Source organism: Rousettus aegyptiacus, unplaced genomic scaffold (genome assembly GCF_014176215.1).
Source record: "Rousettus aegyptiacus isolate mRouAeg1 unplaced genomic scaffold, mRouAeg1.p scaffold_m13_p_3, whole genome shotgun sequence".
Lineage (NCBI taxonomy): Eukaryota > Metazoa > Chordata > Mammalia > Chiroptera > Pteropodidae > Rousettus > Rousettus aegyptiacus.
The window spans coordinates 108,899,843-108,917,179 of record NW_023416306.1 but is presented as its reverse complement, the minus strand read 5'-3'; the positions used below and the strand labels follow the sequence as shown (position 1 = coordinate 108,917,179).

At 37.3% G+C, this 17,337-nt stretch overlaps 1 protein-coding gene across 1 annotated transcript in view; it reads right to left on the bottom strand.

The window, feature by feature from the left end:
- The window catches only part of AVEN (apoptosis and caspase activation inhibitor), a 150,602-nt gene that overhangs the window by 129,462 nt on the left and 3,803 nt on the right, over positions 1 to 17,337 (bottom strand). Inside the window, exon 2 of the mRNA XM_036239540.1 lies at positions 13,578 to 13,995. Within this exon, the coding sequence (XP_036095433.1) occupies positions 13,578 to 13,995 (418 nt within the window). The remainder of the gene's footprint in view (positions 1 to 13,577; positions 13,996 to 17,337) is intronic.

Here is a 17,337-nt window from a genome sequence, read left to right as displayed (position 1 = left end):
AGGTGTGACAAACCACATTTAGCTCAGATACTGGGGGGTGGGAGGTGGGGGATGGTATGTGAATATTTTAGAGAAAAAAAAACTAATATAGTTATTATTGACTATAGAATAGACAAGATTTTTGTTTTTCAAAAGAGGGCATGGGTTTACACTGTTGAGAAACACTCATGAGCATGATTCCATCAGAAAGACAGGCTGAGATAACGCCGGTACTTTCCAAAACAAAGTCTTCTTATACCTTATTAAATATATCCACTTTCTGCCTGTGATAGGCAGAATGATAGTCCCCCAAAGAAGTCCATGTCTTAATCCCCTGAACCTGGGCTTATGTTAGGCTACACTGCAAAGAAGAATCAAGGTTGTAGGTGTGAATCAGCTGACCTTAAAATAGGAAGATTACTCAGGTTTTTCAGATGGGCCCAATGTAATTACAAGAATGCTTACAACTGGAAAAGGGAGGCAGAAAAGAGAGGGAAAGAGATGATACCACAGGAGTAAAGTCAGAGAGATGCTATGTTGCTAGCTGTGAAGATACAGGAAGGAGCCAAGAGCCAGGAAATGTGGGCAGCCTCTAGAAGCTGGAAATGCACAAAACACTCTCCCTGGAGCATTCCTGGAGTCAAACCCCGTCGACACCTCAATTTTAGCCCTGTGAGACCTACCTTGGGACTCCAGAACTATATAATATAAATTTGTACTGTTTTAAGCCACTAAGTTTGTGGCACGTTGTTACAACAACAATAAAACACAAATACACTGCCTATAGAAAGAACTCTCCTGCTTCCAGCAGGAGAGCCCTTTTAACCCAGTATCAGGTGGCATTTTTACCACATGCCAATTAAAGAAAAAGGGGAAAAAATGTTATTTGTATGTGTGAAGTAAGCCATCACAAATGAGAGAATTAAAAGATCAGGAACTAAAAGAGTTGATATATGTAAACTACAGCAAAAAGCAGGCTGAGCTATTAACTTTAGTAACAGTCAAGTTACCAGACCTTACCATTAAAATTCCTTTCAGTTTCTTATTTTACTTCACAATACACCACTTTAAAAAAAACAAACAAACAAACAAACAAACAAAAACCACAACTATTTATTTGTGGTTAGCCATCTGTATTAGTCACTTCAAACTGCCACAACAAACTACCACAGATTGAGTGGCGGCTTAAATAACAAACTTATTTCTCACTGTTGTGGAGGCTGGAAAGTCCAAGGTCAAGGTGCCAGCAGACTTGGTGTCTTGTGAAGATCACTTCCTGGCTTGTAGACAGCTGTCTTCTCGCTGTACCCTCAGATGGCAAGGAGAGAGAGTGCTTTAGTCTCTCTTCCTCTACTTATAAGGGCACCAGCTCCATCTGATTAGGCGCCCCACCCCCCTCATGACCTCTTGTAACCCTAATTACCTCTTTAAAGCCCTATCTCTAAATACAGTCACCTGGGGGTTAGGACTTCAACATATGAATTTGGGGAGGCATATTCAGTCCATAACACCATTAGTAATCATTATTTAGGTAAGAAAACAAAAAAGGGAAGCTATTTTACTTAGAGAATATTCATTAAGGAAAACTACTGAGTCATATAAATGACCATAAACAAAAAGGAAATGACTAGGACTATAAAAAGATTCCAAATACCATATTAACATACAACTTGTATATTCATTAATATATTAATATATGTGGACTTATAGAGAAGGATGTGGGCCAATTTTATGTTTATACAATGCATAGTCAGCTCCTGCACTAAAAAAAGAAAGGTGCCTCTTTAATTTGTCTTTTTAAAGTAAATGTGTGTTTAAAGATATACCAGCTTTGTAAATGGGGAGGAACGAATGGCGATAGCACCAAAAAAGTCACTATATGTATAACCTACAACTGTAAACTCAGTTTCTACAACACAGAAAATTAAGAAAGTAGTGGAAACAAAAGTCAATATATCAGAGGCTAATAACCGAAAAGAAAATAACAATTCCCAAAGTTTATGGTTTATTCCATAAAATTTTGTAGATGTAAGTGCTACCTTGACTCTAAGTCATTAATGCTCAGTAACAAATGAAACCACTGAAATTTCACAGATATGATAACATGTACCAGATGTGGAGTTTATGACATGTTAGTTTCTAAATTTGGGACATCTATAGCAAACAGGTATTAATTCTTATATTCTCTCTCTCTCTCTTATAAAACATTTAAATGTGAAAAGCCTTTAAAAGACTACTCAGTTTTAGAATGCCATCATTAGTTTATGATTAATTAAATCAACCTCACAGATTAAGAAAATTATGTGTTGTATTCAGATGTACTGAGTCAACATTTCATCTAGAAATACCTATGTTAAGGATAAAATATTAAACAGAGTATTAAACTCACATATTTGCTGATTATCCTTGCCTGAACTGCCCTCGACCATGACATAACACTGTTGATCAGTCAGAGATAATGCCCACACATCCAAAGGAAACCCCGTCAACAAAAGATGATTTTCTTCTGTAACCTGTTTGATTCCTACTCTTTATTTCTAACTCTATAGGTAAGACTGTACTATTCTAACAAAACAAGGGGAGGAGAAACACAAAACAGAATGGCAAGTGTATGTCGTTTCTCAGGTATTCCAGCCTGGTTGGAAATATTAACAACTATCTAGGAAGCAGTCAAAATTGAAGAGTAAAAAATTATAATCACTATCAAGTTTTTGCTGCTGTTCTTGTTGTCTGCACCTAGTCAGCTAAGGTTTGCGTGCATTCCATGGTTGTTCACTCAATGACTAAAGTACAAAATTAATGTTACTTCCATTGGAAAAATGTTGGCCTGCTTACCCCACCTACTGTTCACTGCTAAAATTGTGCCTTGCTGACTGGTTTCACTTCAGCTGTGAGCAGACACACCTTCTGTTCAACAAATGATGCCTGGGACTGGCCTGAAATTATCTTTTCATTGTTGTTTGGAGATGGATGTTTCTTAACTTATGGAGATGCCTTGGAGTTACTACACCTAGTTCAACCTTCATTTAACAAATGGCTCAATTGTCCTTTATTAGGCCAAAAAGCACTTATACATTTGCTTTCTCAATCCTAATACTCACCTCTTGTTTTTAAAAAATCCTTTAAGAACTTTTGTAAAAGGAAATGAAGTATCACTTCATAGCCACTTTTAAGCAATTTGCACTTCCAGAACGAGTACTTATAGAGCCCATATCAATCTAACACCTTTTTTAATCTATAAGGATGATTTAATCGATTATAAACTATAATTGTGGCATTGTAAAATTTGAGTATTCTCTTAAAGGCTTTCTTCACATTTAAATGTTTTATAAGTAAAAGAGAGAATGAGAATTAATTAATACTTGTTTGTTATAAATGTCCCAAATTTAGAAAGGAGAAAGAAATTGAGAAGGCAAATGAGATGCAAGTTTCCCAGTCTTTTTAATGTCACATATCCCAGCAGCCCACTTAGAACTCCTTTTATTTAAGGACCTAGAATCTGAGGAATGAGAATATGGCTCTTACATAGCCTGGGGAATACAGCATGGTAAAGCCACACACCTAGACTTCAGGATATTGGGAGAAACCTAAATCCCTAAGTCATGTGGTGGAAACCTTAAATTTCTATCCCCATATTTTACTACTACACCTGTTTCTATCTCCAAGAGTAGTAAGATACATATTAAATAAACTAGAAAAGCTGAAGTCAACAGTTCTAAAGGATGAACTACAACTCAATACAGCCTAACCATCTGTAATATTAGAAAAAGATATATGCTTGATAGGAAAGCATGAGGAGTACATAATTGTTCTAGGAGGCAAAAAAAGAATTCAGAATTAGTTGATCATTCATAAACAAAAATTAAATCTTATCTTAGAAGTGAGAAAACTCAAGTTCAAATATGAATCCCACTACCAACTACTTAGCTATATCTTTAAAAAGGCCTAAATCCACCCAATTATTATTTTTTCATGTTAAACTACTTTTAATACTGCCTGTCTCTTTCACAGGGAGGTTCTGATAATCATTTAAATGTGAGGGTTTCTTTTACAGCCCAGGCTAAAGAAGCAGTTTTAGTTAATTTAACTTTTATTGTTTATTTCCTTACTCATATGAATAATGCATGTTCATGGTAACAAAATAAATATTCAAATAGTGTAGAAAGAGTAAAAAAAAAAAAGAAAAGTTCCCTCATCTTCCTTATCTCCTAGTCTCATTCACCAAAGGTAATCACTAAATGTGTTCCCCATATAGCCTTCCAGAAATATTCTATGTGTATGGATAAATAACTTTTTTTTTTTTTTTACGCCTACCGCACCTGGTCTTTCTAGGTGGTCTCCCATCCAAGTACTAACCAGGCCCAACCCTGCTTAGCTTCCGAGATCAGGAGGGATGGGTCTTGTTCAGGGTAGCATTGGATGAAGAATATCTTATTTTTACACAAACAGAATGATACTATACTAACTTTCCCAAAGTAGCAGTTTCCCTCAATAGTGAATGTTTACCATACCTACCCCATTTTTTATTGGCTGCATGGTATTCTTCTACAAAGGCACACCATTATTTATTTAACTAGCCCTTCTTAATAGAGATTTAGAAAGTTGTTTCCAGGTTTCCTTATTTTAAATAACAATGAAATGAACAATCATCTACTTATATTTGCGAACTTGTTAGGACGTATCTGTAAGATAAATTGCTAAGTTTAAAATTGCTAGGCCACAGGCTAAATTTTGATGTCAAATTGCCTCATTTATGGGTTATCAATCCCCACCAAGAGAAAAGTATCTAAGTTAACCTGATGCTGAATATGACCAACACTTCTTTTGAAATAGTTTTAAAGGTTCTTTCTGTACCGTTTCATTAGGAAATTTATCACCAAGGAAGTTAACAAAGACTCTTAAATATCTGTAGAAACCTAATTTATGTTTTCGTCATCTCTTTGAAGCAAATAAAGAACCTACAATTTTCATTTATCGAAACAAAATTAATAATAATAATTTTAAAGTTGAGGTACAAGACATTCCAGAGAGTACTTGTTACCACAAACTGAATAAAGTTAGCCATCATCATTACGAAGGGCCTTTATATCATTACCCTAGAATTTTACAATTATGTTAAAAATGTAAATGTCTCTAACTACTTGTCTTTGTTTTCCATGGTTTTAAAGGTGTTCCAGTGATGCTAATATCTTTTACCTAGAATGATGTCGCAATAAAAAAAATTATCCATAAGGAAAAAAAACGAGGCAGAAGAAATGCTCTGTCATGAGTTAGTCTCGACCTAATTTTACAGTACAAAGGAGTACTAGTAAAAAGCTGATATAACTTAATTTTTCCCTCCTAGATTAAAAAAAAATCTAATCTCATTATTCTATACATAAACTGCACATACATTTTTTATAAATTCTAGTTTAAATTTAACAAAAATCTACCATGCCAATTCATCACTAATTAGTTTAAGAAATAGGAGAAAGCAAACACTAAAGTTACTTGTAGAATTTAACATTTCAAGAATGTTAAAAATATTGAATTATATAATCAGCTTTTAAAAAACTTTATACTTAATAACTGATTTAAAAAAAATTAAGAAAGGTAAAAAGTGGCAAGGGCTCCAAAGTATAGACAAAATAAGAACTGAGCTTGAATAATATATAAAACGAATGAGTTTAAAACAGACAAAAAGAGAAAAGAGTGAAAAGGATTCTATAGGTATAAGGCCTCTGCATAGTTTAATTTCCTGTTTCAGTCTCACAGTTTAAAAAAATCTGATGTTTGTATTAAATTGGAAAGTTTTATAGACTTACAACTAGGAGAATATAAAATCCACTGTGAATTAAAGCTGTTGTATAAATCTGGCCCTTAGGAAAGCAGTAACTTTTTAGTTACTGGGCTTCCAACCACCAAAAAAAAAAAAAGGTACTTCAATAGTGTAACAAAGGCAAATAAAACATAAAGAGTTCTCCTGATTTGAACTCCCCAAATGACACTGCCTAAAAACACACTCTCTCTAGCTTGCCCCATTTGTGTTCTAAATACCTTCTAAATGCTATATAACTCATTCAACATTTACTGTACCCTCTTCAAAAATCACAGTGCTGTATCATGTACAGGACTTTAAGTAGCTTACAATTAATGAAGGAGCGTTGAAAGGTGGGATTCTAACCAGTCCATGAAACTCCAAAACATACCTTATTGACCACTGTGTGATATCTCCCCATGAAAAAAAGAATAAAAAAACACAGATAGTGGAAAAGATAAGAAGAGAAAAAATGGAAGAGACGGGCAAAAAGCAGAATCCTCAGAAGGTTTTGAGAAGTTTACCTTAGTTATTAATTCATAATAATAACATATGTAAACTTATATGAACTACTACCTTGAAATTACAATTTGTCCTTAATTCTTCAACTCTAATACTTAAGCTTTCAAAGATCTCATTCTGAATGGGATCACCACGGCGCCGCCGCCAGAGTGGACACTCATCCTCAAGTTTCAACAGCACTTTCCTCCACCCCTCCCTGCCCACCATAAAGCCAAGCGGAAAACATGAGGTGCAAACCAGAGCCCCCCTCCAACGGTCTACAAACCACCCACTTTAAGTCTACTTCTATATTGTAAAAACGAAAAACAAATCAACAGTCTGCTTAATTTCTCCTTCCAATGTATGTAAAATAAGTGCTCCTCGAATAACATTTTCTGGTTACTCTTAAGTCAATGATTTTCTTGGCAGTGAAAAAGAGAACGATACGTTTTAAAACCTAACAGGAATTGTTCTACAAAGTCATACTGACGAAAAAGCAGCAGCAAACTAAAACACTACATGGGAGTAGGGTGAAGAACAGTAAGTGAAAATCAGAAACTAAGATTTGTTCTCAGAGAAATATTCGTTTTCCATTGAGCTTTGCTCCCAGAAAACTCATAACTTCTTTGGAATACTTGAGGTTTGTGTATCTGTAACAAGGGTTAAGCCTTCTTCAATGACTTGAGACTAGGCTTAAACAAAGACATGCTATTTTATTATCAGCCTTGTATAAAAGGAAAACATAACAATGAAATATTCTAGTTCTCAATATCATGAACCAAACTACTGGGATGTGAACTTGAAATTTACAATAAACTAGAGATTCCAAATCCACTATTTCAATGAAATTCACACTGCATTAGACTTTGAGAAGGAATACCAGTTAAATATTTTAAAATTTCCTCAAATGTAACTGTTAATGATCCTTTTATACCAGAGATTATAGAAATCTAAATATGAACCAATTATTTCACAGAATATGCATCCATTAAAATCCCTCACCATTAGTAACTTCTCACAGCTAAATATAGAAATAGAAGAATCACATCACCGATAAGCCAAGAATATACATGAATTTTTAATAAGTCTTGTTATCCCAATTATGCTTTGCCTAGGTAAACTAATATTAAAATGTTTACTAAAAAAAAAAAAGTGTTTACTATCCCTTAACATAAGTTTGACTTGGTACTAAAGAAATAGGGGTCAGACGTATTTGTATCAGCCCTTAACAGCAAGAGGACACAAAGGTAGGACTGTCTACAACAGGGAATTCATCCTATCTATCTCCTACATATTTTTTAATTTTCATGCTGTGTGCACATACCAATGATGTGACATGGATGGTAGGACACAGCACCCCTGGGAGCGATGTTCTTTACCAAAAAATTGTCTTTTAAGCAATTTAAGGCTGACAGACACCAGGTTGGTCAAATTCTAAGAACTGCATCCTAACAGCATCAGGATAAAATTAAGCATATCGATTTGTATTTCTTTTCAATATCCTTTCACAAAATCCACTCAAATGTGAAATATTATCTATAACAATTATCTATGCACTTGCCCAATGAGACGCTTATAAAAAATTTTCAGGTCAGCATAGTTGTCGTTTCCATCCAAAAGAAAACTTATTGAACCATTTATTCTTGGTACCTCAACACACATATACATAAACACACACAAATGGCTTCTAACAAAAGAAAATTTCAAAAGGAATGAATCCAATGCCCCAATAAGTTAATAAGTAGCTTCTATAAAATAGAAATAATTATGTGTTGGTATGGTCTTTATTTCTCCCTTTGATATTTCAACGTGCATCTGGAAGTACTAACATCTGAATATAAAATAGCTTTACAACCACCTAAATTAATTTCTGTAAAAAAGGGTAAAAGTCATGCTGTGGGGTGGTTAAGACTAAATAACCTACAGCCTCTTTAGAGGTCAATTGCCCAATATTGCAGACAATAATTACTACTTTTCCTGGAGAAAACAAGAAAAAGCAGCAATGGCTTACTTAGTACATAATTCTTCTGGAAACAGAACCTGGTGGTCTCAAATTATGAGCCTTCCATTTTCATCCTAGCAAAGACAGTAACACTGTTAAGAATGACAGTAATTGGAACCATTTCTGCAAATGGCGCATAACCCAAACTGCACCTTCCTCCCCTCATCCCATCCTCCAACAGAAAAACAAAACAAAAAAATCCCTCTGGGTGAAAACATGCAATAAACAATCTTTTCTTTTTTTTTTTTTTAAGTAATATGCAATGTTCTCTTAGTCGACAGTCCTCAAAATAGAGAATGCATACACCTGGGGGTTCATGAAGCTTTTCCAAGAGAGATATGAGCAAGGATGCTTTTTTATTTTTCAATAGTGTGACGATCACCATTATTTTATATTAGTTTCAGGCATACAGCATAATGGTTAGACATTTATATAATTTAGGAAGTGACCCCCCCCCCATTAGTCTAGTACCCACCTGGCACTATACATAAGCAAAAATGCTTTTAAGGGAATCAGTTTTCAGATACTCAGTATCCATTCTATTTCCTAAAAGCCATTTTTCCTGACTGTGGTGCATTCCCTGAGCAATTTTAAATATAGGTATAGATTTGAGAAAGTATAACTCTAAAGACCAAGTAACAAGTTCTTTTGTAAATCAGGTAATTTCCGATTCCTTGCTTTCAACGAAACGGAGGGCCTAATACAGTTTTCAGCTGACAGATTATTAAATTGTTTTTATTTTAGCATATAATTTGAAAGTTATCCAAAAAATTGAGTGACACATAGAACAAAACTCCAATCACTGCCATCTATCAATGTTTCTCAGTGCTTATATCTATTAAAGCAAAAGTCAAGAAAGGAACTGATGCTGTCTGATTCAGGCAATTATTATCCAATAACCCATGGACATCTCACAAAACTCAGGGAAAATGAGATGCATTTACAATAATGCATTTACCTTTCTGTATAATAATTGCTAATCAAAATAAGTTGTATATTATTCCATGTAATAAATGTATACTCAATCCCTAGGGCTATAAAACATTTTTTTAAATCAAAATTCGTTACAGAGAAGCAGAAAAGGTGATCACTAAAATATTTTCAAGTTTGAAAGTATATTACATTGGATAGTTCTATGGGAGATGTAGAATTAAAGCACAAGTTAAAAAGAATAAGGAATAATGTAAATCTTCTCACTGCTAAGAGTTTATTAATGTGATTCTTAAATGGATGAGGGTGAATATCAAATCACTATAGTATTTAGACTCCATCCAAGTATAACAATAATATGACGGTTCTATTTAATATGTCTATATAGAAGACATGCTGAAATTTTTATATTCTGAAATTATCTGAAATATTGACTTCAAATGTTAGATATAAACATTGAAGTACAAATCATAACATAATTCATCAAAAAAAATTTAGGCAGAATAAAAGCAGAAAGTTTTTTGAGAATCGGTTGTCTGTGTCAGTAATGGAAATATGTAAGTGAAATAATGGCCATTGAGAAAAGCAGACTTCAAAGCAGTATACATTAGAAAGGATACAGATACCAAAATTGTTATGAGCAGTGGTTTGCAACAGCAGGGAAGAAGGTCAATTCTGTAGATTACCAAGAGCTAATCTTAAAGCAATTTTCTTTAGGGGCACTTAAGCATACTCAGCTTCTAACCAAATATACTTTCTTTAAAAAAGGGAAATATAATATAGAGGCTGTCATTTGAGTTTGAGCTCTGGTAGGCTCTCAATCTCTATCCTGCTGACACGAGGGTGACTCCTTTCAGCAACAATGAAGGAGCAAGTGCCTTAGAAAACTGTCAGCAACTCTGACGTCTCTTCTTCCAGGTTCACAGTAAACTCGAACACCCAAGTCAGAGATGTCCCTTTTACTAAGTGAAATAGTAGTGATGAAAACGTCAAAAGCATCTTGTATTAAATATTACTCAGGCAAAGGATTTATATTGTTTGCAAAGCAAAAGTTTAGTCAGGAAAAAAAGCCTCCAACTTCTACTCTTCTTAATGCAGCTGCCTCATCTTTTACTAGACATAAATAATTAAAACATTAACAGCAGCTGCCATATAAACATACAAGCAAGAAACCAAAGATCTGCTGACATCCACAATAACTGAATATGGTATCAGTATTACCTTAAGCCTTATAATTATATTGAAATATCAGGGGAAAAAAAACGGATATATAAAAAGGATCATTCAACTGTCCTTTACACCAGGAGTCCCCAACCCCCTGGTCACAGACCAGTACGTCAGTAGCCTATTAGGAATCGGGCCACACAATAGGTGAGCGAGCTTCATCTGTATTTGCAGCCTCTCCCCAGTGCTAGCATCAAGGCCTCAGCTCCACCTCAGGTGATCAGGCATTAGATTCTCATAGGAGGAAAGGCCCCTGGTGCCATAAAGGCTGGGGACCACTGCTTTACACCTCCCTTTTGAAATCTCAAAGTCACTAAAGAGGCAGTTTGGGGTAGTAGTTGAAAGAACAGGTTCTGAAGCCAAAATGCCTGGGTTGAATCCAGGCTCTGCAATTTACTGGTTGAGTGATAATGGATAAATTATTTAACCTCTCCTAATCTTGAGTTTTTTAACTGTGCTTCAGTTTTCTTATCTCATATGAAGTGCTCCATAAATGTGAGTTACTATCATTACTACAAGGAGGAAAAAAAAAAATTCCAAGGACTGCCAACAAGCCTTGAGTTGCTCTCTGCTAACAGCTGATCAAAAAGATGAATATAATAACAAACCCGAGTATACTAGTTTTTTAAGTTATTGATTATACCAAATACAATATCATGCTTCTAGTGGGTCTTCAATGAAGAAAATTAGCCTTATTATATGCTTACCCAACCTCTATAGCCATGGGTTCATACCATCTACAGAAGCTAATTTAAAAGAATGAAATTCACAGATGCTACGTAGTCAACTAAGTTACTTTGGAGTATTACATATCTAGAAGTGTTTTGTCTAGTTTTATTTTGTCTTGTTTTCCTTTCAAAAGGCATGTAGAAGTAGTGGTCTAAAGCAGAGAGTGAAGGCTGTCAACAGTATTAAATTCCACGGTTAGGCAACTTGTCCTTATGCAGCTAAAACTCTATTATGATGTGTTTTTGTTTTTTTGTTTTTCTGATTATTTCAATTAATCTCCATTTGAGGCAGAAATGTGCAATGGGATATGAGATCGAGGAGCCCTCAGTCAGAGCAATCAATCTTGTCCCATTTAATCCTTAGGCACCAATAATGTTATTCTTAGCAAGCCTAAATACAAACAAACAAAACTTTAGAACCTGAGAAGTAGAAGGGATCTTAGAGGTCACCAACCCAAACCAAAAAGAACGAGTAAGTTTTCCAACACCTCTTCATCCAGCTTTTCCTGAAAATAGGACGGTGGTGGTAACAGCGGTAAAGGTGGTGGCGGAGCCCTTGTTTGTGCCCCAGGCACCGTGCCACGCATTAACATGCACTGGCACATTGAATCAAACAGTGAAGTAAGGAAGTCCTAAAAGAAAATGTAAGATAGAATTTTTAAAGCCATTCCAAATAAAGGATAAAATCTTAAAATTTTAATAGATTGGGTCACAATGTTAGCGTAAATCAAAAAATATACAGTATTCATTCTCTAAATGATATAGCATTTTACTTAATTTAGTTCAATAGGGATGAGTAAGACAGAAGCACCTTCATCCAATATCACTCAACAAGTTAAAGACACTTGCTATTAAAGGCCTGTATGCCAGACATTTTAGTACCAAAGGTACCATTACTATAATTACTATTAAAACACAATCCCTGAAGCCAAGGAGTGTCTATTTTGTTCTCAATAAAGCAGGGATTGCTTCACCAAAGTGTAAGAGATAAAACACAGTGGACTCAACGGCAGGTTGATGTAAATCCCAACTCTGCCACTAGCCGACAAACAGCCAACGCAAGTCAACCAGTAAAAATGAAGATGTGTGTGTGTGTGTGTGTTATAAGGTTGCTTAAACAATTTTAAGTTGCTTTTTAAAAAAAGGCTGCAATAAAGTTATATATAGTTACATATATAAATAATGTTGTTATGAAGACAAAATACGATAAGTGTACAATAGATTGACTGGTCTGTTTCATTTCCTAATAAGCTGACCCTAAGAATTTCTTCATACCTCAAATTTTACTTATTACCTACCTTAACCCTAACAAGGTTATGTTACCCTTAAAACCTTACGTTTTATAATTTTTTTTTCCCTAAATCTGCATTTTGGTATACAATTACTATGTTTAGTGATGTCTCACCTACTGTGACCTTAAGATATTGCAAATACTTAAGCATTTCAGTAACGGGAAATTTCCTACCAATCAAAAAAAATTTTAATCTATGCACATGAGAATTCAAAACATATAGCTTCGTACTACAAATGTTAGTGTAAAAGCAGAACATCTCATAGACAGAAATCTAACTCCTTTAGCTGGGACATCAGTGGAATAAGAGTTTGCCTTCATCATTCCTATTTCAGTCTCTAAGAAATTTCCTTACGAATGTGTGATGAAGATCGATCAGTCATATTGCTATTAAAATTCAAACCTGACTACTGAAACATTTACAGATTGAAAATTCAGAAAGATGAAGGCCAGTGACCATTGATTCGTACACAAATATAATTAAAGACAACTATTACACTATTTAAAAAAAAAAAAAAGAGAGAGAGAGAGAACTAAGTATAAGATCCTGCCCCCAAATACTAAAAACTAAAAAGTCCAATCCGTAGGGGGTATTCTTCAGTCCTTCAATAAACATTATGCACCTACTGTGTGCCACGCATTGCACAGTGAACACAATAATTGAGAAAAAAATTTTTAATTAAAAAAAAAAAATCCCTTCTCTCATCACAGGAATGTCTCTCCATATTGTCAGGCTGCCCATTACCAAGCCCTGGCCGCACCCCACTGCACAAGGATGTATCACAGTGACACCCCACCTGAACCCAACGTGTCCCCTCAGCTTGCTGCCCTGACACACAGTCTCTCTGTCTCTGGGTTCTTAACCATGACGGGCCCAGAACCCCTCGGGCGGGCTGGGGAGACCCGGGGAACCCCGGTTACGCGGCTGCCCAGCGGGGAGACCGCAAGGGGCGCGCACGCGAACGCGCCGCGTCCCCGCCCTCTACCTGCCCCGCGCAGGCGCCGCTGCCAACGCGTCCACGCGCGCCCCGCACGCCGCTCGCGATTCTCGACTCGCGTCCCGGACGCCGGCAGCCCCGCTTCCGCGCGGCCGCGACCCCAACCCCACCAGCCATCTCCTCTTACCGGCGCTCTGGTCCGGGCGCCCCGGCCGCCCGGCTGCCGGCGGCCGCCTCGCGGGGCGCCCCCTCCTCGGCCGCCGCGGAAACCCCGCCCGCGGCCCCGGCGGCCGCCTCCGTCCCCGCCGCCGCCTCTCGCCAGCGCCGCTGCGGCTCCGGCCCGGTCCCCGCCGGGTCGGTCGCGGCCGGGCCGGCGTCCGTGGCCGCCCAGAGCTGCTCGCTGCGCCTGCATCTGGCTGCCGCCGGCGGTGCCGAACGAGCGAGAGCCCGGCCGCGGCGGAGACGCCCTAGCCCCACCGGAAACGGGCCTGCACGGAGGAGCCGCGAGCGCGGGGTGTGGGGCTGGGATGGAGGGCGGGGGCGGGGCGGCCCCGGGTCCTGGCGCGGGGGGGCGGGGGGGAGCCCGGGCTCGGGGAAGCCTAGGGCTTCAGGTGAGGGACCGACTTGGCGGTGGGGGTCAGGAGTGCGTCTGGGGGCGGGACCGTTGTAATGTAAAGGGACAGGTTATAGAACATGAACAGTTTGTATAACTCATTTTGTTAAAAATACAAACGGGTGTATTTGCATAAGAAGAGGTCTAAAAAAGTGTATGCCAAACCGTTAGCAGTGGTTAACTGTGTAGAGAGATTTCCAACGAGTTAATTTTTCTTTTTTCTGTTTAATCTCCCGATTTTCAAGATTGAATATAATTTTTTAAAGTATACAGAACTCGGGGTTCAAGAGGAGGTATGGAGGAAAAGGCAGGAGAGGTGGGGGTGGACTGCAGCAATCAACTGGTGGTAGAGAACAGTACAAGACTACTAGATGGATAGAATGGGCTCTGAGGTCCTCAAGAGAATTTTTGTAGAAATGACTTTAGCTCACACTTGCTGAGCACGTGAGCATTTAATTCTCCTTAACAGCCACATGTAGGTACTACTGTTACCCTTATTTTGTAGATGAGGAAACAGCCGTAGAGAGGTTAAGCAACTTGCCTTATGTAACAGCCAGGTAGTGGACCTGGCATTCTAGCTAGACAGTCTCGCTGCAGTCTATTTTTGTATGTTTGTGTCTCTTCGCTTATTTAGTAGAAAGTTTTTGAGATTCATGTTTTATGATTTAATATTTCTTTTTATTGCTAAGTAGTACATTTAATGGATCCTGTCTATATTTTTAACTAAGGAGAAGGGCAATTGGTTATACCTATACATGGGAGCCATTTTTAACTCTATTACAGAAAACCAGCTGAATTTTTTTTTTTTTTTAAAGGGATCTAAAATGTCAGAGTAGCAAAACAAGTGTTTCCTTCCCATTTCTTTCTGGCCCTTTCTTATACCATGTATATAATGAATTATATATATAATAATAAATTTTTATATTATATATATATAAAACACTTCATTGCTTTTAAACTCTGTCAGGCATAGTACTAGGTCCTGGAAATTTAAAAAAAAAAAAAAAGACAACGTTCCTGCTCTCAGGTAGCTCAGTTTCCACAAGATATTCCTGTAAACTGATGATTGTGTGGTGTACTGAGTGCAGTGAGAAGTTCAAGATGAAGGCTCAAGAAAGAAAATTTAAATGGCCTAAATGAGTCATTGCCCAAGGTTTCATGAGAAATAAACCCTTGAGCCAAGGCCTGATGGTTGAGCAGGAGTTTGCCTAGTTGATGAGAGTAGGGGAGCTTTCCAGACAGAGGGAACCACCAAAGAAAAACTGCAGAGAAACTCAAACATAGTACGTACTATGCATGTACTATCCATCAAATGCCCTTCTAAGTCCCTTATAGCAATTCATTTAACCCTTATAATGAATGGCCCCATGAGGAAGCACTAGCATTGCCCCTGTTTTACAAATGAAAGCTCTAAAAGAGGTGTTAACTTCCAAAATCACACAGCTATTAAGTAATGTAATCACTGGAACCCAGGGTAGCCTGGCTTCAGAGTCTATTGCTCTTAACCCCTGTATTCAAAAAAAAAAAAAAATATTCCGTGGAGAATTAGAATCTTATGAAAAGCCATTTGGAAACCACTAGAATATTCCAGGCCACAAATAATTAGGGCCTGAATTAAGTTGAGAGCCAAGGAGGCAGATAACAGGACAGATAGGAGATGGGAGAATTAATAGGATTTCATGTCCAATTGTTAAGGGGGTGAGAAGTTAGGGGTGATGCCCAGGTTTCTTGTTTGAATGATCAGATAGTTGATGCCATTAGTCAAGAGGGAATAGAGGGTTAGCGGAGAGAATGTGTCAGGGGGGTTGTCAGGTTAATAATATTTTTTAACATTGTCTTCTGTATATTTCTGTATTGCTGCTTTGTCAGTGGGCACTTATTTCTTCAATTTTTCTCTTTTCCCTCTCTCTTCTGCTCCAGCCTTCTCCTTTTTATTCCTCCAGGCCCTATTTTCCTCCTTTTTCTTTGTCTCTACTTGTGAAATTAAGACTAATCGTGGCATTCAGGATGATTAAGTTATTCATCCCCATGCTAAACTCAAATTCAATAATCTCGCCTCTAGACAAACAGGGAATAGCAGCAGGAAGATGGGAAGAGTAACAAGAATTTTACCCTTTTTTCTGCAGTCTGTAAAGAAGCTAACAGGAGATACAGATATGAAGAGTATTTTTAAGAACTCAGTGGACAACCTGGCCCCCAACCCTGTATGGCCAAGACTGATAATGGTTTGGTACATTGTCTCTTCCCAATTCTATAGTCAGTAGCTTGAAATGGGCCACAGTGGGAACTTTTACACTACAGAAATGGGCACATTCTGTAAATCAGGGCTTTGTTGCCTGTGGGGGTGGAAACAAATCATTACTATATTTATCAGCACACCACCAATTTGGGCTCTTAAGAAGATGAACATCCACATACTCTTCTCATGCCAGACATTAGCACAAATCAGTGTTTCAACTTTGGCACATTTAGGGGTAGATAATGTTCGTGGTGGTAGTTTGTCCTGTGTATTGATATTTAGCAGGATCTTGGCCTGTACCAACTACAGTATTACCTCCTTATCCTCAGGGGATATGTTTCAAGACCTCCAATGGATGCCTAAAACCAAGGATAGTACCAAACCCTGTATATGCTGTTTTCTCTGTACACATATACCTGTGATAAAGTTTAATTTATAACTTAGGCACAGATATTAATAAAATAGAACAATTATAACAACATGCTGTAATAAAAATTATGTGAATGCATCTCAAAATGTTATACTGTACTCACCTTTTCACTTAAAAGGAAGCACTTTACGACTTCCCTTTGGCATATCCAAATTGTGCTTTGGGGCTATTAAGTAAAATGAGGGTTACTTGAACACAAGCACTATGATACCAAGGCGATCTAATAACCCAGACAGCTACTAAGTGATTAATGGGCCAGTAGCATATACATACAGCAAAGACGCCTGAACAAAGCAATGATTCATGTCCCAAGTGGGAAGAAGTGGGATGATGAGTGATTTCATCATATTAAGAATGGTGAGATATTTAAAACTTAATAATTTATATTCTGTAATTTTCCATTTAATATTTTTGGACCACTGTTGATGGCGGTTAACTGAAACCACAAAGTGAAACCACTTGTAAAGATGCACTACTATAGTTGCTATGCACTAGCAATCCTCCTCCACTGTGTTGTGACAAACAAAAATGTCTTCAGACATCGCCAAATGTTTGCTGAGTAGCAAAATCACCCTGGATGAGAACTACTAGCACAAAGCAATTTTACTCCCTCAAGAAGCCTCCAAAATTATGAGGTTAAAAAGATCAGTGGGTTTCGGATTAAG